The following is an 18,300-nucleotide window of genomic DNA, read 5'->3' as shown; positions in this document are numbered from 1 at the left end:
CTCGAGGGCTTGCACTCGTCTCACACTCGTTCTCCCGCTTCCAGGGCTCTTGACTGCGCTCGTACAGCTTCTAGACACGCTAACAAGCCGCCCAGCCCGACCAGCGAAGCCCCCACCCTTTCCCGCCGCCTACTCGTCTCCCTCGACTTCGCGCTTCCTTGCGCCGACTCTCGCGCGCTCACGATGGGCGAGGACGCCAACAAGCTCGTCGTGACTGCTCACGCAGATGGACCAGCGCAACTGACCTTCGCGCCAGACGGACGGTGAGTTCGTTCGACCTCTCGCTGCACATCGCCCGCTGACCAGACGCGTTTCTCCTCCAGATACCTCTACACGAGCGGTTACGAGGGCTTCGTCCGCATTTTTGACGCGAGACTGGATGCAGACGCGAATGCGGAACCTGCCATCGTCGACTTCCACGAGGAGGCTGTTACTTCCATCTCGGCGACCGTGAGTCTTGCTCGCATCCTCTCTTCATTCGACGCGTCTTACGCTCTCCTGTCGTGCAGACCGAGTACCTCTGCTCAGCCTCCGAGTCAGGCCAAGTCGTCCTCCACCAAGCCGGCAAAACCGACCTCGACGGCTTCCTCACCCGCTTCTCCCTCCCCGCTCGAAGCGTCCGCTTCGACCCACGCGGCAAGCGAGCAGTCGTAACGAGCGACGAGGTTATCGCAAAGGTTGTCGATGTGAAGGAGCCGACGAAGGTGCAGATCTTGACGGGACATGCGAGGAGTATTCGGGAGGCGAGCTGGAGTCCGGATGGCCAGCTAGTGGCGCGTCCCTTTCCCGCATCTCCTACGGGATTTCGCATTGACGCGTCTTCGAGCAGACGACCAGCTCGACGGACGGCCAAATCCGCGTCTGGCAGCTCGACGGCGGAACGGAGCCGACTTGCATTCAGGTCCTCGACGGCCTCATCAAGGCTGAGGACGTCGAGTGCGTGTCTGTGCCTTCTGGTGTAGATTCTTCAACTGACCAGACGCGCTCGCAGCTCGGAGTACTCGTGCGAGGTCGTCTGGCATCCCGCTGGCAAATTCTTCGTTGTGCCGAGCAAGGACAGCGGTCCGTCTGCATCTTTCAACCCTTCCCCGCCATGACACTTACACTTACATCCTGGTAGGTGAGATCACGATCGTCTCACGCGAGACCTGGCAGAAGACCGGCACCTTTTCCTCCAGGGAAGGCCACACCGGCGTGAGTCCCCTCCCTAACCGCTTCCCTGCTCCCGCTGACGCAGCTCCCGCAGCGCATCTCGGCCGTCGCCTTCTCCACAAACGGTCTCTACCTCGCCTCCGCCTCGGACGATCTCAAAGACATCCTCGTCTGGTCCGTCAAAGACCGCGCGATCGTTTCCCGCACGCCTCACTCGCACGGGATGATCACATGCCTCGCTTTCCACCCTGCGCCGACCGCAAACTCGCTCGCGTACATCGACAACAAGGGCCAACTGACGAGGTGGGAGGGCGCTGTGCCGTCTGGTCTGCCGCTCCCGACGTTCTCGAAGCCGCCCGCTTCGACGACTTCGACTACCACTGCAAGCAAGTCCGCTGCAGTCAATGGTGGAGGACGCAAGCGCAGCGACTCGGCTTCGACATCGACGTCCTCGCACGCTGGCGGCGCACGAGGCGGAAACGGTCTCTTCCGCAAAGAAGCGTCCGAAGACGAGTTCGACGACCTCGATGATGGCGCTCTCGATGGCTCGATCGACGACGACCTTGGCGACGGAGCGCTGGACGGGCTTGACCCGCGGGGAATGTCGGTGGATCCGTTTGCGGACGACGTGCCTATCCCGCCCAAGCGTGGAGAGGGTAGGTTGAGGTCGGTAGCGCCGTTGTTGGGCGGCGAGACGAGCAGGACGAAGATTGTCGAGAAGGGTCAGCCGCCGTTCCAGCCTGGCGCGACGAAGTGGCGGGAGGACAGGCGGTATCTCGGTGCGTCGCCAACCTGGCTTCTTCGTCCTCGTTCTGTGCTAACGGGTTTGCTCGCAGCCTTCAACATGATCGGCTACATCTACGCTGTCGACCGGCACGACGATGGGCAGGCCGTGACGATCGAGTTCCACGACCGCAGCGCGCACATCGCCAGCAAGTTCGACGACAAGATGAAGTACAACCTCGCGGCTCTCGGTGCGTACATCGTGTCCTCATTCGATGAGGTGAGGCTCACTTCTGGCGGCTTTTCCAGGCGAACTCGGCGCCATCTTCTCCTGCCCGTCCGCCGGCGACAGTCCGTCGCAGCTGTTCTACAAGCCTTACGAGTCCTGGACTGCACTTCAGACGTGGACGGCGTCGCTCCCTGCCGGCGAGCAAGCGACTGCACTCGCCATCGGCGGCATGGGTCCGGCGACAGACGGCAGCGCCGCCTTTGACGACCCATCCGTCGGCTTGACCGGTTCCGGCACGATCCTCGTCGCCACCTCGCGCGGCTTCGTCCGCTTTTTCAGCGGCGCAGGCTTGCAGAAGTACATCTGGAACGTTGGCGAGGAAGTCGTTGCGATGGCTGCGGGGAAGGACTGGGCGGCGATTGTGTACCGTGCTGGCGCGGGCGCTGGCCTTGACTACTCGCTGATCGACACGGACACGTACGAGGTCGTCCAGCAGGGAAAGGTCCCGCTGTCGAAGGGCGCGACTCTCGCCTGGCTTGGCTTCACGAGCGACAACGTGGGTCTCTCAGTCGCCTCCCCTCCGCACAAGCAGGTACTCACCCTTCTCGCGCAGATCCCGGTCATGTACGACTCGAAGGGCCTCATTTCGATTCTCGATCGCTCGCGACGACCTCGGCAAGGTCGCTGGCTTCCTGCGCTCGACACGAACGCGCTGCCACGGAAGGAGGGCAAGCAAGAGTCTTACTGGCTCGTCGGCGTCACCGACCAGCAGGCGCACGTCATCATCCTCAAGGTGCGTACTCTTCCAATCCCTGTTCGTCCAGTGAGCTGACGGACTTCGCGCACCACAGGGCGGCGAGAAAGAGCCTCACTTCCCGACCCCGCTCCTGCAAGAGTTCGACCTCCAGTTCCCGCTTCTCAACCTTGATGTCCCGCAAGGTCAGCTCGCCGAGAAGTACCTCCGCGAATCGCTCTTCGTCCAGCACCGCAAGGATGGCGCACCGGCAGACGACTACTCGCTCAAGACCGAACTCGCGCGGCAAGAAGTGCAGACCGACAAGCACCTCCTGCAGATCATTCAAACGTTCTGCAAGGCCGACAAGCTTGAAGCGGCCCTCGACGCCGTCCTCCTCCTCAGCCAGCCCGCCTCGCTCATTGCCGCAGCCAAGATCGCCGCCTTCTTCGATTTGCCGTCGCTCAAGGAGCGCATCGAGCTCCTCCAGCAGATGCGCGAGGACGCCGGCGACCCCGACGAGGCGAACGCGAAGCGACAGAGCAAGTGGGCGCATCTCGCAGACGACAGGTTCATCACGTCTGCCCCGGTTGGAGGCGGAGCTCGCTCTTTCGGTACTCCTGGGCTAGCAGCCGCTCACCTTTTCGGACCCGGTGGAGGACACGCCAACAACGACATGTCTTTCTCGCCTCGCCCGTCCGGCTCGTCTGCGTTCGGTAGCGCTCGTCGCGCGTTTGGCACGCCTGCCTCGGTCGGTCCTTCTAGCTCGTCGAAGAAGCGCAAGAGCCTGCAGGGCCAGTCAGCTCTCGCAGGCAGCGACGGCGCAATGGAGGACGACGACGATGCGCTCGAGTATGCGGACGAGATGGTCGAGGAGGACGAGCCTGCGTCGTCGCCGAAGCGGATGAGGGTCGACAGCGAGGAGATCCAGATCGAGGAGACGCAGGACATCGCGCCTGTGCCGAAGAAGGGTGTGTTCCGCACTTCCGACTTGCGTCAACCTCGCTTACGCTTCCTGCCTTTGCAGCCGTCAACCCGTTCGCCAAGCGCACCTCGAATGCCAAGCCGTCTGCGTCGCATGCCGCGAACCCCTTTGCCGATAAGAAGGCGGGCAAGGCGAAGGACCTCGGCCGGACCGACAGCTTCTTCCACCGAGTCGAGGGTAAGGAGGCGCCGAAGGGTAAGTTCGCTGTGCACCTCTCAACGACTACCTGAAGCTGACTTCGTTCGGAGATCCTCCTCAGCCAAAGGCAAGGGTCGCGCATCTGCCTCCTCGACTACAGCCGCCGCTTCGACCAAGTCCAAGCCTACAACGACCGGCGGCAAGCAGATGACCCTCTTCGGCCTCCCTCCTGGCAAAGAGCCCGAGAAGAAGACGAAGAAGCGCAAGTCGACGGCTGACGACGGTGAGGAAGGGGCCGCCACGACTACCGACTCGACTGCTTCCTCGTCGAACAAGAAGCTGGAGGCGTTCCGCAAGAAGCCTGGGACGGCCGCGACGGCTGGCCTTGGTGCCGAGGCGGCGAGGGAGCTGCCGCGCGAGGACGAGGAGATGGAGGAGACGCAGATTGTTGACGAGACGCAGCAGGACGAGGAGAGTTTGCCTACTCCGCCGGCCAAGAGGCGGGACAGCGAGCTCGAGGCTGTGAGGGAGGAGCAGGAGGAGGAGGCGGAGGACACGCAGATGAGCGAGACGCAGGTGGAGACGCAGGTCGAGGAAGATCCCGTACATTCGCGTCGCGAACCTGCTTTGAGACGGCCACTAACGCATCTTGACTCCGCAGGAATCGCTCAAGGAAAACACGCGCCCTCCGTCGTCCGCCGCACCTGACGCCGCCTCGAAGCTCGCCCAATTCGCCTACAAGAAGCCCGACGTCGTGCCCGAGGTCGCGACGCCTCCCGCCGAGGCTGTCGAGACTGCCGAAGCGTCTGCTACTGCTGCTTAGGTCGCTCTTCACCCATCGGTCGTTCTGTTTCTGCACTTATTCGCTTCTGTACTCTACTTGTGCTCGTCTCGGTGTTCTGTCTGTCGTTTCCTGCAACACTCTCCTTTCTTCTCTCCCTCCATGTCACGCAGAGAGATCCAATCAGTCGTGACAGGGCAGGGAAGGCGTGTGTAGGGACAACAACGAGAACAAGAGATGGAACTAGAGCGTGAGATAATCGGTACAGGGCAAGTCACCGCGGCATTGTCGGCATCACCAGAACCACCCCTTCTTCTTGGTCTTCTTCTCTCCGCTTTCCTCCGCTTGCTTCCCCTTCGCATCCGCCGTCACCTCCACCGCGTCACCTCCCACTGCCGCCTCGGGCTCATCATCCCCCTTCAAGCTCTCCTTCTCGGCCTCCTCGTAGCTCTCCACAACCTTCGCCTGCTCCATCACACGCTGCTCATCCTCCGTCGGCGGGACTTCAGAGGCCGGGACGGGTTCGGCGGAGATGTGAGAGGAGTGGAGGAGGACGAAAGGGTAGAAGACGAGGTAGGATTTGGAAGTCGGGTTGGGGTGGAAGAAGGTTGCAGCTGGCGTGCGGGTCTCGAGTTCGGGCTGCGCGAGCGACCGGAAGCGAGAGTTAGTCCGCGGCTCTTGCGAGAGGGAGGAGAAGGGCTCACTCCGCCGGCGACGCGCAGCACAGGGTTGTCTTGCGTGCGATACTCCGTGAATTTGGTCTTGAACGAGAGCTTCTTGAAGGCCTTCGCGAGAGCCTGCAGACCGGAGGCGTCAGTTCCGTGACCGCGGTTGACGAGGAAAGTCAGTGCACTTTGTCGACGCCTGCGTGACCAGTCGCACACGCAAGCACCTTCTCGACATCGTAGCCCGTCACGTCCACTTCATCGAGCTTCTTCTCCTTCCTCGCCCTCTCCCTCGTCTTCTCCACCTCCCGCACCTGCGCATCCTCAATCAGTCCCACGCTGACCGCCTCCCCCTTTCCCTTCCCCTTCCCTCCCTGCGTCAAGTACCGCACGACATGCTGCTGGACCTTCTCGCGCGAGATGTGCTCGCCGACAAGGTCCCTCGCCGCGTCCGCCAACCGTCCCTTGACGCGCGAAGCACCAGGAATCGCATCCGCCTTCGTCGCAAGTCCCGCTCCAGTCGCCGCAGCAGCACCAACACTTTCCGCCGCTGCACCCGCGCCAGAGACGATCGACGACCCGAAGGTCGTGAGGGACGCGAGAGCCGTTCCGCCTGCTGCGGCCGCGACGAAGGGGATTGCGAGGAGGGAGGTGACTGCGACGGCTGGGCCGGTGACGCAGAGGATTGGCCAGGTCGCGGACCAGCCGTTGTAGGCGCTCGAAGGGGAGGTGTACGGTCGGATTTCGAGCGAGAACCAGAGATTGGCTAGGGAAAGCCGAGTCAGCGAGCAAGCTGCAGGGATGAAGGCAGTTCTCACGCACGGACACGTCGCTCAAAGGTCTGGCCTGGCGTGAGCACGTCGAAGTAAAGCGGGCCAACCTGTTGCGATGACGAAGTGCGAAGTGGATGAGCGAGTGCAGCCAGTCACAGCACCAGTACGAGCGCGTGCGCACCTGCCTGAGAGCCACGTTCAACGGCACCTGCGTCTCGTTCGTCACGCTCCACGCCTTTGCCAGCCAGGCATCCTGAACCGATGAAACGCCTTTCGACGAACCCGCCCTCAATTCCGCGACGCGCTCGCCTGCCGTGCGACTGACCGTGTCCCAGCGCTCCTTGCTACTGGTCCCGAACGCAGCAAGCTTGTCCTGAGCGAGAGCGAGCGTGATAGCCGCCTTGTCGCCCGAGGGGAGTCGTTGAGCGAGCGGACGAGGAAGCTTGGCGGTAAGCGAGTTGTACGACGACACCCAGGACGGGTTAACAGCGTCTGCAGCCTCGACAGGCGTGTCCTTAGCGGTGGATGCCATGTCGTTGACGACGAATTCTTCTCTCCCTCCGTCATCTCACTGGGTCACGCTCACACTCGCTCTGGAGCGTTCTTGCTGGTTTGTCAGTCACCGCAACGACGCGGTTACGCCAGTGCTCCCTGTCCAGCCCGCCCGCGCGACTGTCGCCCGCTCATTCGACCTCCACGCTCACCTCGACCCGTTTGCCGGCGCGGGACGCTGAGCGGGCGGAACAGTGCAGCCAATCAGCGCGAACTAGATCCGCTGTCGGTGCCGAACACGGCTAGAAGCGCCGGGGGCTAATGCAGCGGCTCCCGCACCGTTGTCGGCCGAAGTCCGCCTCCTCAGATGGCTCTTTACGGGTTTCTCGCGCCGCTGGCTCGCTGGAGGGCTTCTCGTGCGCTCTGAAGGAGCACATTTGCACGAGCAAGCAGCATGGATACCCGCCAGAACGGGCCAGCGACGCCCGTCGAACCCTTCCTCTTCCTCACGGCCAGTCAATCGAACAGAGGCAAACTTTCTGCGCGCCTCTGTCCCCCGCCAAAGTTAGGCGCCCCTCTCCTTTCCCCCCACCGCTGCACGATCGCTCCTCGCGATTGAGCCAAGGATCCCGCACGGCTCCGCGTTGGTCCCCCTCAGAGACTCGCAGGCTCGCAGTGTCCTCCCCACCGCAACTCCCGCTGCGCTTCGTCCCGCGTCGCCCGCTCTCTTCTCACGCCTACACCGTCTCTCTTGACCTCTCCACCCTTCGCCAACGGAGCGACACACTACGATGAACACCCACGACGCCGAAAAGGCCATCGACACGACGGCGCACTTCGAGGAGACCGCCGCCCGTCCCGGTCCTCGCTTCGCAGACGGCGAGTCCCTCGCAGGATTCACGACGACCACGAGCGAGAAGGCGGGGTCGTCGCGGTACGCCTCGAGCGAGACTGGACTCGAGCATGTCAAGGCGTCCAAGGCGGCGGAGCGCAGGCTCGTCCGCAAGCTCGACGTCGTCATTCTCCCTATGGCTGTCCTCTTGTACCTCTCGGCGTACCTCGACCGCGGCGCGATGGGCAACGCAAAGCTCATGGGTCTCGAGAAGACGGTTCTCGGCAACGTCGACGTCCGCTACTCGATCGCCTTGATGTGTTTCTACATCACCTACATCGTTCTCTCCATCCCCGGCACCCTCTTCGCCAAACAGTTCCTCCCCTCGACGACCATCGCATGCGGAGCGCTCGTTTGGTCCATCGCGACCACTTGCCAGGCCGCGACGCACAACCCGGCTGCTCTCTACGTATGCCGCTTGTTTATCGGTGTGGGAGAAGCATTCTTTGGTCAGGGTGAGTCGGTCGTCGTTTCTCGACGACGTCGCTCGACCTCGTCGACATTTCCCGTCCTCCTTCGTAATATCTCTTCGGCGTGCTGACACCTCCTGACCACGCAGCAATGGCGCTCTACCTCTCCTTCTGGTACACGAAGCAAGAGCTGGCGAAGCGTATCGGTCCGTCTCTTTTCCCCGCGCAACCTCCTCGACTCCATCCGCTGACCCCGTCTCCGCCCGCAGGTCTCTTCATCGCCGCCGGCTCGCTCGCAGGCGCATTCTCGGGCCTCATCGCCGCCGGCGTATCCAAGATCAACTCGAGCATCGACAACTGGCGCATCCTCTTCCTCGTCGAAGGACTCCCCTCCCTCCTCCTCGCCATCATCGTCTTCTTCTTCCTCCCTTCGCGCCCGGACTCGTCGAAGTTCTTGAACGAGGACGAGCGGACGATTGCTTGCACCCGGTTGAACGCCGAGTCGAACGGTGAAGTCGGAAAGGGAATCGACTGGGCAGCGGTCCGCTACGCCTTCAAGGACTGGAAAATCTGTGAGTCGCGCCCATTCTCTTTTAACGGTGCTAGCTCTCTCGCTGACGGTCGCTGTTCGTCAGACGTCCTCGCCCTCGCGTATAGTGCCATGAACTTGACCCTCGGCAGTGTCGTGAGTCTGCCCTCTTTCCCCCCGTCCACTCGCACGCTTAGCGCTGACACTTCCGTCCTTCCTGCAGTCCGGTTTCTGTGCGTCTCCATGGCCTCGTCAAGCGCTCGGGAAAACGCAAGCTGACCTCGACCCTCGGCGATTCGTCCTCGTTCGCAGTACCGACCATCGTCAAGGGACTCGGCTACTCGAACACCGATGCACAGCTTTACTCCGTCCCGCCTTACGCCTGCGCGCTCGGTGTGATGCTCCTCCTCACCGGCATTTCGGACCGCCTCAAAAGTCGCGGCGTCTTTGTCATGCTCGTCTACTGCATCGGCATTGGTGCGCCTCTCTCCTCCTTTTGACTCGCCTAGGACTCGGAGTTGACCCGCTTCGACGTAAGGCAGTCGGCTGGGCCATCCTCTACGGCGTCAGCCCAGTCCACGTCTCGAAGGGCGGCCTCCGCGCTCGCTACTTCGCCTGCTGCTGCCTCGCCTCGGCCGGCTACGCCAACATCCCGCTCATCATGGCCTGGGTCTCGAACAACTCGCCTTCGGAGTCGCAGCGCGCCGTCGGACTCGGTATGCTCAACTCGGTCGGGTGCGTCTTCCTCCCCTCCTTCCTTGACGACTTGCGCTGACGACTCTTCGCGCAGACAATGCCTCTCGATCCTCGCCTCGTTTCTCTTCCCGAAAGCTGAAGGACCGCGCTTCGTCAAGGGCGAATCCGTCAACCTCGCCTTCCAAGCCTTCGGCCTCGTCATCGCGCTCTGCATGACGCTTTACTTCAGGTGGGAGAACGCGAGGCGCGATAAGCGCGAGGGAGGAAGGCCGGTGAAGGGTATGAGGGTCGAGGGAGTCGCAGCTGCGTACGATCAGGCGATTGGATATCGTTACGTTGCGTGAAGGGGGAGGGCATGTTTGGATGGACTGTCTATCTTTGTGTCTTGGCTGTTGGATCTGTATTGATCTCTCTGTGTTCGCAAAAGACGTGTTTGACCGGATGTGCTCGTCGAGGAGTCTTTGCCCAAGTGGCCAAGTCCTTCGCAACAGCTTTAGATCTCGTTCGCGCGCCTCCCGCGCTCTCCCCAATTCTGCGTCAACGCAGAGCTGCGCAGACGTGATCCTGGAAGCGGGAGTAGCTCGCGGGGACGAAGGGCGGCGAGAGGAAATCCTTGGAGAATGAATGAGGTGGAGTGAGAAAGAATGAGGTGGACTTGGCGATGCTGGAACGACGAGACCTTCGCTAATCAGACACAGGGTGACGATGCTCGAAGCAAAAGTCGAGCGAGTAAGGAGGAGAGACGGCGAGGATGTATTAGGTCGCGAGAGCCGGAAAAGTGAGGATGAGGGAGCGAGAGGCGAGCAACGTCGGCGAGACCTTGCGGAGGACGTTCACTGCGAGGTCGAGAGGTCAGTACATCTCTACAGCTCCCAAAACAAGCCGAGCTTGGCAGAACTCACGTCCTTCTTCGACATATCGCCCACAGGAAGTACGAACTTCTGTGAGCCGCGCGCTTCCTCTTCCTGTTCTTTGCGACTATCCCGCTGACAACCTACTTATCACGGACATCTCGCGCTCGCCTGCAGTGGTATGGACTTGACCCTTGGCAGTATCGTGAGTCCACACCCCTTCACCCTCTCTTGCTCTCTGCGATATCGACGCTGACGCTTGTCATTGTCAGTCTATAGTCCGTATTCTGTGCGTCTGCTTGATATGCTCAAGCACTCGGAGAAAGGCGAGCTGCCGACCTCGCCATCCTCCCCTCGTTCCCTCGTTCTCCTTCACACTCTTGACCATCGTCGCGACTCGCTACTCCAACATAAGTACTCAGGATCACTTGCTCGTGCCCTATGCTACGACTGTGCACTTGTGTCATGCTTTGCCTCACAGCTTTTTGGACCGCCTCGAAAGTCGCGGCGTCTTCGTGATGCTCGTTTACTGCATCGCCATCAGGCAGCTGCCTGTCTCCCTCTATCATGTGCGGGATGTGCTGACCTGCCGATCCGCTCGCAGACGGCTGGGCCATCCTCTACGGCGACAGCCCGATCCACGTCTCGAAAGGCGGTCTTCGCGCTTGCTACTCCGCTTCGTGTTGCCTCTCGTTGGCCGGCTACACCAACATCCTGCTCGTCATGGCCTGTGTTTTTGGATATTCACCTCTTGAGCCGCAACGCAAACCACAGTATCGACTCGTTCAGGTGCGTCCCTCGTTCTCCTTCTTCTCTTCCCGCCTTCCGCTGACGAACCACCTGCACACAGCCATCGCCTTTCCATTGTTGCCTCGTTCCTCCTCCTAAAAGTTGAGGGACCGCGCCTTGTCGAAGGCGAAAGCGCCAACCTGGCCTTCCCAAGCGTTCGGACTCCGCATCACCCTCTGCATGACGCTCTACTTCCGTTGGGAGAAGGCAAGGCGCGACAAGCGTGAGGGAGTAGGGCCGGTGAAGGGTATGGGGGCTCAAAGGAGCGGCGACTGCCTTCGATCAGGCGGCTGAGTATCGCTACGTCGCGTAAGGAGGGCAGGGTGAGGCAGATGGACTAACTATCTTCACTGTTGATTGTGTACCAGGCTCGAGGTGTCTTGCAAAGCTCCGTCCACTCGGACGAGTTGCGAGAGGTTGCCGAGAGGAAGCGAAACTCCCCATCCAGTCCTCCTGCTCAGACCGATCCTTTGACTCAATCACTCTGCGCATTGACTTTCAGCAGCACGCCAAGGCGTCGACATCCTCGAGCCGAAGCGGACGAAACGAGCAGCAACAAGGTTCGAGGAGCTGCGAAGATTGGTTGTGAACGACTGAATTTCGAGACTTGGCGATGCTGGAACGACGAGACCTTCGCTAATCAGACACAGGGTGACGATGCTCGAAGCAAAAGTCGAGCGAGTAAGGAGGAGAGACGGCGAGGATGTATTAGGTCGCGAGAGCCGGAAAAGTGAGGATGAGGGAGCGAGAGGCGAGCAACGTCGGCGAGACCTTGCGGAGGACGTTCACTGCGAGGTCGAGAGGTCAGTACATCTCTACAGCTCCCAAAACAAGCCGAGCTTGGCAGAACTCACGTCCTTCTTCGACATATCGCCCACAGGAAGTACGAAATAACTTTGGTCAGGCGTCATCAAGTTCGCGGCCGCAACGTCTGCAAACGCAGTAAAACAGCATGAGCAAGCTTGTACAGCAAGCAGAAAGCGAACGGGAGCGAAGAGGGACTTACACCAGGCGTTAAACGCCGTGATGAGTCCGAAGGCGCCTCCGGCGGTCTGGATGGCCGACGCGTTGCCGACGCCGAGCTCAGCGATACCGAGGAGCAGGAAGGTGATGGTGAGGAAGAAGAAGCTGCGCGAAAGAACGAGGTCAGCTCGAAGTTCCCGCAAGAAGCGATGGCGGGCGGACTCGCACTCCCGTGAGGGCGATCGACGAGCGGAGCGACGCGAGGAGCATGATGAAGGTGAAGATGAACCATCCCCAGAGGAAGAAGGCGACACCGTTGCCGAACATGGTCTTGGCCTCGTACGACGAGGCGATTCCCGACCATGGCGAGACGATGAAGGCTGCGCGCAAGCCCATCAGCAACCGAATCGACTGGTAAAGCAGCTCTGTACGCACCGTAGGCGAGCCAGAAGGCGCCGTAGGACGAAAAGGCTGTGGCACCGAAGGTGTTGCTGGAGTCGAGACAAGGTCAGGTCTGGATTCCGCAGTTTTCCCGCGGTAGAAACGCACCCAGTCGCGAACTCCCACACTGTGAACCGCACAAGAACCGTCAGTACTCGCGAATCGACGTTACGAAGCGAACAGCGCGCGAAAGCGAGAGTCGAAGAACCTCGACTCACTGCCTGCGAGAAGCTGGGCAAGACCGCCGTAGAACAAGGCCTGCGGAACGAAATCGACGTCGTTAGCGTGTCGGCTCTTCAGCGAAACCCAAAGAAGCGAGAAAGAGGCGCAAGGAAAGCGAGACTGACCGGTCCAACGACGACATTGGGAACGGTCACTCCGCGGGTCTTGACTGCAAAGCGCATCATCCTCAATGTCAGTACGCTGCCCTACACGCTCGTCCAACGTCGATGCAGCAACAACGAGCCGCAGAACGGCAAACGCGGGAGTGATCCGCCCCAAGGGGTCCCGCTCGCACCTCCTCGACTTACCGTTGATGAGCGAGAGCATGAACGTCGTAAGGGCGAAACCGCAGAGTCCCAACGGTGCAGGGTTGGCGAAGCGACGGTGGTAAGTCGGGAACGCGGGCTGGCTCTGTGCGTCATTGCAAGCGGAAAGTCAGCCAGGGTGAGAATGTTGGGAGAGGGATCGAGCGACCGCGCTGGCTCCGTGGATGAACAAGGACGTACGCGGTCGAGCGGGTGTCCGCCAGGAGTGATGTTGCGCAAGTTGAACGGCGCACCGCCCTCCTGCGATGCGTACGCAGGCGAGCCAGTCGAGACGCCAGTAACGCCGTGCTGGCCGTGCGCGCCGTTGGCGGCGTTGTGGACGCCAGCAGTCTTCTCGACGTCTGCGCCGTTGTGGAGCGATGAGCCAGTAGTCGAAGCCATTGCGTGCAGTAGAGTAGCGCGAGGGTGAGGACGAGAGGAGGCGGGCGAGCAAACAAGTCCCAAGTTCGAGCGAGGTCACGCTTCCCCGCTTCCCCTCTCGGCCTTGCCCCCCAGCGAAGGTGGAGGACCGACCGGAGCGCTCCGCAATCCGAGATGCGCCAATCAGAAGACCCGCCTGCTGCCGACCGTCCTTCCACCTGCTCGATCTGGCACTCCCGTCCGTCGACCGCGACCACGAGAACCGCCGCCGTCCTTTCGTCGTCGATCGTACGCTGCCACTGCGCTGGCACGCTCGCAGGCCGCCGCCACAGCAAGCGCAAAGTGAGGCCTCGTCCCCGTCTGCACAGCTCAGAAGACGTCCCCCCACGTCGACCTGCGTCTTCTTGAGGCTAAGGACCAGCCCTAAGCAGTCAAGCGAGGGCCCTAGGCGGGCAGGCTGACGTCCTGGCGACGTTTGGGAGCTTCGGCCTGCGATTAGGAAGGCCAGAGCACTCAGGCAGTGCTTGTTCCTCGCGAGTCCTCCTTGTCATTCTCCTGGCTGCTCGACAGGGCCTGCCAAGACTGTCCGCACGTGGCGCTGTGCGTTGCGACTGCGCGCCGTGCGGAGCTGAGCGTTGTGCGAGGAGGAGGGGAAAGGAGCGGTTCGTTCCGAAGCGCGTTGACCGGAGCGTCGGATCGCCCGCAACGACAGTGTGGGTGTGTAAGCAGGGTCGCGAAGGTCTCGACTGACCAGCTTTTGTCGATCGAGAGTAAGCCGACGGAGAGCGAAGTCGGCGGGGATGAGGAGCGGGTCGTCAAGCCGGCAACTGAGCTCGTCGCCCGTCCTGCAATACTTCCTCCCCCTGCCCGCCCGTGCAATGAGTTGCGAAAGCGTATTGGTGAGGCCTCGAGAGACGAGTGAGAACGCCTGCAGCAGCGGAATGCCGGAAGACCTCCCGCTACGCCTTCCCCGACCTCGATTCAACTTTCCGCGGGCGTTGCAGGCTCACTCCTCGCCAGTACTACTGCCCGCGCTCGACAAATCCATCTCTGCCTCTCCCTCGTCCTCCATCTGCCTCACTTCAACTCCATCTTCCCCTCCGCTCGCACCCATGACTGTCGGCGCAGGCTGATTCCAGCTCATATACCACTCCTCAGCGGAGAACGCGAGCCAATGCGTGCGAGAGTCGAAGAGCGAGGTTCGGTAGTCGACGAGGCGGATGCGTTGGGCAGGCGGGAGAGGTGGAGGAGGGGAAGAGGGAGGCGGAGGCGGAGGGGTCCCGGGTGGTGGAGGGGGTGGTGGTGAGCTTGGGGGGGGAGGTGGTGGAGGAGGAGGCCGAGGTAGAATCGACGGTGCAGGAGGCGAAAGTCGAGGTGAACGAAACGGCGGAGCAGCGGGAGGCGAGGATGAGCGCGATGGGCAAGACGGCGCGCGCTGATCGTCGTCCGAGGTGTAAATCTCTAGGTCGTCTACGTCGTCTAGGTCTTTGATATCGTCTTTTGAAGCGTCCGCCATGATGCGCTCGCGCATGCGAGCGAACAGGTCTGCGAGGCAGACGCTGTCAGCCAAGTTCGGCTCATCGAGCTGGCTTCGCTCCCGCTGCGTGCGCACCTACATCTCCCTCTAGCATCGTCCACCCCCGCGGATAACCCCACTCGAGCATCCTCCCCATCCAAGGCCACTCCTCCGTCGTCATCGCTCCCGCTTTCGCTCCCCTCCCTAACGCTCTGCGCAACTCATCGCTTACGATGCCCGGCTTAAACCGCTCGAGGTAGTCGAGGAATCTTTCGCGCTCCGAGGTGGGCGAACGACCGTCTGTCAGGCGTTTGGGCGTGGTCGTACCCGAGCGGGAGAGGAGGGAGAGGGCAGACCGGCGAGAGGCGTAAAGTGCGCGATTCTCGGCTATTGCTTCGCGGTCGTGGTGGAAGGGACAGGACGAGAGGCTGTGGTCGGGAGATCCGCAGTTGAAACAGGCGCGGGAAGGGAGGAGGTGGTTGAGTTTGGTGCCGGGACCGCCGGATTCAGCTGTATCGAGGGGAGGCGAAGGCGTGCGGGCTTCGCCAAGGATGTGGAGCTGCGAGTCGGAGGAAGAGGCATAGTCGTACGAGAAGCCGAGGCCGAACAAGGCGTAGTGCGAGTCATCGACGATGGCAGAGGGAGAAGCGGTGACGAGAAAGAGCGGGGGTTCGTCCTCGTCGTCGGCTCCTGCTGCTATTGACGAAGAGCTTGCCGACTGAGAAGGAGGAGGCGGTGAAAGTGCGGCGAGGCGCTTCGCAAGTGGCTCGTCTGCCGAGTCGGTCGATAGAGCTCTTTTACCTGCGCAGAGTGAGACCCTCAGTGCGATTCTCTCGGGTACAGCCAATGGTACTGACCCGTCATCACCTGCTCGTCGACTCTGCCGCTTGACCCTCCTTCGTCTCTTCCGTCCATTCCTTGACAAGACGAGCGAGTTTGTCCTTATCAATCCGATGCTTCATCACCCGGCCTCCGGCGCCTTTCCTCCCAGCGAGCGAGTCAATCGTGTCGTCTTTGCTGAAGTGTAAGACCGGCACGTCGTACTATGGGCGGCAAGAGTCAGCAAAACGAGACCAAAGCAGAAGAAACCCCGTTCGCACCTGGTACAATCGGCGCCAGGCTGTTCGCTCGTACTCGAGAGGGTCGTCCTGCCGTTTCCTGATGTCGTACAGTCGCAGATGGAACGGCTGGACTGCCTGCACCTGCGCGAGGTCGGCCTTTGCGACTTCGCACAACGAGCAAGCAGGGCCGCTGGTGAAGAGTGTGAGGGTCGGTAGGCGGGTCAGACGGGCTACCATGCAGCGAATAGCGGGTCCAGCGAGCCGTCCGAGCTGTGCGAGCGGGTTGACGGGGTTGAGGGTCAAGAGGGACGAGGCGACGACCCCCTTCACCCGCGACACACTCCCGACCCCGCTGCGAGTGCTTGTCCGAAGTGCTGCTGAGCTTCGGACGAGCCTCGCGCTTGCCCTCACGACCCCGACGCTCCGCCGGAACCGCTTCCTCACGCCGCCGCCATCCTCATCGCTTACGGTCATCACTCGATGAAGGGGCGACGCGGAGGGCTGCTTAGGGATCAGCGTGGTGCCGAAGGACTGCTTGAAGCGCTCTTCGGCCGGCAAGGGCGTCCGCTCGTCTGGGTTCCTCTCAACACCCTCGAAACCTCACTCCGGGTCCATTTGCCTCAATCACGACCTGCTGTACCGCTGTTCGTCCGAGGCTTCCGCCCTCTCCTTAAAGGGTAGTCGAGGAGGCCCCACTGAGCGCAGTCGGGCTGCTTGCGGCTCGATCCGCTGGATCCCGTCCCTCTTCTGCTCAAGCTCCTCTTCCTGCTTCCCCTCTTGCACGATCCAGTCTATACGCGTTCTTGACAACCCGCTGAATCTCTCCGACTACCAACTTCACAGCAGCGGAGGAAATGACATGGCAGATGAGGCAAAGATTGTGAGGCTCTTTGCAAGCGAGCGACGATGTATGGCTCGTTAGGGATAAGGAGACGACGGAGTAGGCTCTTAATCGATAAACAGAGATACAAGAACGAAGGGGAGGGCGAGAAAGTCGAAGGGAGCGTCCTTGCCAAGCTTACTGCGCCTGCGAGAAACCGACGCGGGGAGGGCTCGACATGTCGAAGGTGGTGTAGACCGACGACTTGAGGAACGAGTCGCCGACGATCCAGGCGTTGACGCCGACATCCTGGCCGACGATCGACCCAACGCAGAGGGTGCTGCCGGAGCTGACGCGACCGAGGTTGAGGTACTGGAGCGGCCACGCCTTGGTCGAGCCGCCGAACGAGAAGGTGATCGAGGGAGGCGAGGCGCAGGGGAAGGTGTAGTAGCCTCCGCCGCCCGAGTACGGCGCCGAGTTCGGGACGGCAGCCCAGAACGACTGAGCAGCGGCGGTGGGAATGACGATGAGGGTCGTGCCGGTGTCGATGATCGCGTTGAAGTTGTTGACCGCCGAGACAGGCTTGCCGTTGACAGCCGTTGCGCCCGTAACGACCCAGTACGACTGGGAAGTAACGGGAGCCCACTGCGTCGTGCCGGCGACGTAGTGCGCCGGGTTCATGCCGCCGAGGTAGAGCTCAGACGGAGCGGCGTTGCCGGACGAGAGGCGGAAGGAGAACTGGTTCGCGGCGACCTTGCCCTCATTCCAGAGCGTCTGGAAGAGGGTCGGCGACTGGAGGTCCGAGATGGAGGGGAAGGCGAGGCCGGCGAGGCCGTCTTCGGGGTCGTTGGCGAACGACGAAGAGAGGGTGGTGGCGGCGCCGAAGGTCTGGCCGGTCGCGACGAGTCCAGCAACGGTAACGGTGTCCTGGTAGACCGGGCCCGACGAAGACGAGCCATCGCCGTACGAGACCGAGAACGTCTTGCTCGTCACGGGAACCGACGACGACGAGGCGGACGCGTCGTACTTGTGCTTGCCGGAGCAGGCGGACGAGGTGCACTGGCTCGACGGCATCCACAAGTCTGCCGAGCCGGTGTCAAAGTCGCAGACAAAGTTCTGCGCCGGGGTGCCGATGCTGAGCGAGCCTGCCCAAAGTGAGTCGCTGTACGAGGTGAGAGACTCGGAAGCGGCCGTCGCCATGGAGACCGGCGTCGACGATACAGTCGCGGACGAGCTGGTCTTGGTCGCCGACGCCGAGCTGGTCTTGGTGCGGTCCTTGAAGAGGACGCGGCTGATAGAAGAGCGGCCGATCGGGTTCGAGCCACGGAAGCCATAGAACGGCTTCTCCTCGGCGGCGGCGAGGTCCCTCTTGCTCGGGCCACTTTGGAGGGGGCGGTGGCCGTGGATGCGCTCGAAGATGTCGGCGGTCGCCTTGTACTTGGCCTTGGCGGAAGCTACATGGGACTGACGGAGAGGAAGGATGCAACGATCAGCAACGTTCGGAGACGAGAAGGTCGAGAGAGGGTGCGCACCTCGAGGACACTCCAGTCAACGGTGTCGTCCCGCTTGGTCAATTGGCGAGACTCGTCGTCGGCGTTGCGCTTCTGCAACGGGATGGCGATGCCTGCAGCCTCGTCGGAAGCGAGAGCAGAGGGGAGAAGGGAGAGTGAGGCGACGAGGGCGAGGGTGGCTGCGGTCCTCATGGCGGGCAAGGGGACGTGAGGGGATGCGGTGAAGGGGAAGGAAGGAGATT

General features: G+C 61.8%; 7 protein-coding genes across 7 annotated transcripts; 3 read left to right on the top strand and 4 right to left on the bottom strand.

The window, feature by feature from the left end:
* Nucleotides 1–183: 183 nt before the first annotated feature.
* On the top strand, nucleotides 184–4,783 carry RHTO_07131 (chromosome segregation protein; the record flags this gene model as incomplete). The annotated part of the gene is made up of 14 exons (XM_016420789.1): nucleotides 184–263; nucleotides 324–450; nucleotides 510–773; nucleotides 830–936; nucleotides 992–1,062; nucleotides 1,121–1,194; nucleotides 1,247–1,931; nucleotides 1,989–2,126; nucleotides 2,185–2,660; nucleotides 2,718–2,897; nucleotides 2,956–3,808; nucleotides 3,865–4,017; nucleotides 4,082–4,563; nucleotides 4,622–4,783. The coding sequence occupies 14 exons, from the start codon at nucleotides 184–186 to the stop codon at nucleotides 4,781–4,783; spliced, it is 3,852 nt and encodes a 1,283-aa protein (XP_016274516.1).
* A 252-nt stretch (nucleotides 4,784–5,035) lies between these two features.
* RHTO_07130 (uncharacterized protein) lies at nucleotides 5,036–6,711 on the bottom strand (the record flags this gene model as incomplete). Its single annotated transcript, XM_016420788.1, has 5 exons — nucleotides 5,036–5,380; nucleotides 5,446–5,538; nucleotides 5,595–6,172; nucleotides 6,229–6,286; nucleotides 6,361–6,711. 5 exons carry the CDS (start codon nucleotides 6,709–6,711, stop codon nucleotides 5,036–5,038), a joined length of 1,425 nt encoding a protein of 474 aa, XP_016274515.1.
* Nucleotides 6,712–7,462: 751 nt separating this feature from the next.
* Nucleotides 7,463–9,542, top strand: RHTO_07129 (major facilitator superfamily protein; the record flags this gene model as incomplete). The annotated part of the gene is made up of 8 exons (XM_016420787.1): nucleotides 7,463–8,018; nucleotides 8,123–8,179; nucleotides 8,243–8,545; nucleotides 8,609–8,658; nucleotides 8,726–8,735; nucleotides 8,815–8,979; nucleotides 9,012–9,237; nucleotides 9,293–9,542. The coding sequence occupies 8 exons, from the start codon at nucleotides 7,463–7,465 to the stop codon at nucleotides 9,540–9,542; spliced, it is 1,617 nt and encodes a 538-aa protein (XP_016274514.1).
* Nucleotides 9,543–9,982: 440 nt separating this feature from the next.
* RHTO_07128 (uncharacterized protein) lies at nucleotides 9,983–11,132 on the top strand (the record flags this gene model as incomplete). Its single annotated transcript, XM_016420786.1, has 3 exons — nucleotides 9,983–10,049; nucleotides 10,654–10,838; nucleotides 10,941–11,132. The coding sequence occupies 3 exons, from the start codon at nucleotides 9,983–9,985 to the stop codon at nucleotides 11,130–11,132; spliced, it is 444 nt and encodes a 147-aa protein (XP_016274513.1).
* Nucleotides 11,133–11,546: 414 nt separating this feature from the next.
* On the bottom strand, nucleotides 11,547–13,171 carry RHTO_07127 (glyoxylate pathway regulator; the record flags this gene model as incomplete). Its single annotated transcript, XM_016420785.1, has 10 exons — nucleotides 11,547–11,626; nucleotides 11,689–11,769; nucleotides 11,845–11,966; nucleotides 12,028–12,181; nucleotides 12,237–12,292; nucleotides 12,351–12,369; nucleotides 12,461–12,500; nucleotides 12,590–12,633; nucleotides 12,773–12,875; nucleotides 12,971–13,171. 10 exons carry the CDS (start codon nucleotides 13,169–13,171, stop codon nucleotides 11,547–11,549), a joined length of 900 nt encoding a protein of 299 aa, XP_016274512.1.
* Nucleotides 13,172–14,156: 985 nt separating this feature from the next.
* RHTO_07126 (uncharacterized protein) lies at nucleotides 14,157–15,964 on the bottom strand (the record flags this gene model as incomplete). The annotated part of the gene is made up of 4 exons (XM_016420784.1): nucleotides 14,157–14,695; nucleotides 14,763–15,460; nucleotides 15,534–15,709; nucleotides 15,767–15,964. 4 exons carry the CDS (start codon nucleotides 15,962–15,964, stop codon nucleotides 14,157–14,159), a joined length of 1,611 nt encoding a protein of 536 aa, XP_016274511.1.
* Nucleotides 15,965–16,745: 781 nt separating this feature from the next.
* On the bottom strand, nucleotides 16,746–18,250 carry RHTO_07125 (aspartic proteinase; the record flags this gene model as incomplete). The annotated part of the gene is made up of 2 exons (XM_016420783.1): nucleotides 16,746–18,011; nucleotides 18,080–18,250. The coding sequence occupies 2 exons, from the start codon at nucleotides 18,248–18,250 to the stop codon at nucleotides 16,746–16,748; spliced, it is 1,437 nt and encodes a 478-aa protein (XP_016274510.1).
* Between the last annotated feature and the right edge of the window lie 50 nt (nucleotides 18,251–18,300).

This window comes from Rhodotorula toruloides (assembly GCF_000320785.1).
Source record: "Rhodotorula toruloides NP11 unplaced genomic scaffold Scaffold6, whole genome shotgun sequence".
NCBI classification, from domain to species: domain Eukaryota; kingdom Fungi; phylum Basidiomycota; class Microbotryomycetes; order Sporidiobolales; family Sporidiobolaceae; genus Rhodotorula; species Rhodotorula toruloides.
This window is presented reverse-complemented; position numbering and strand designations above follow the sequence as displayed.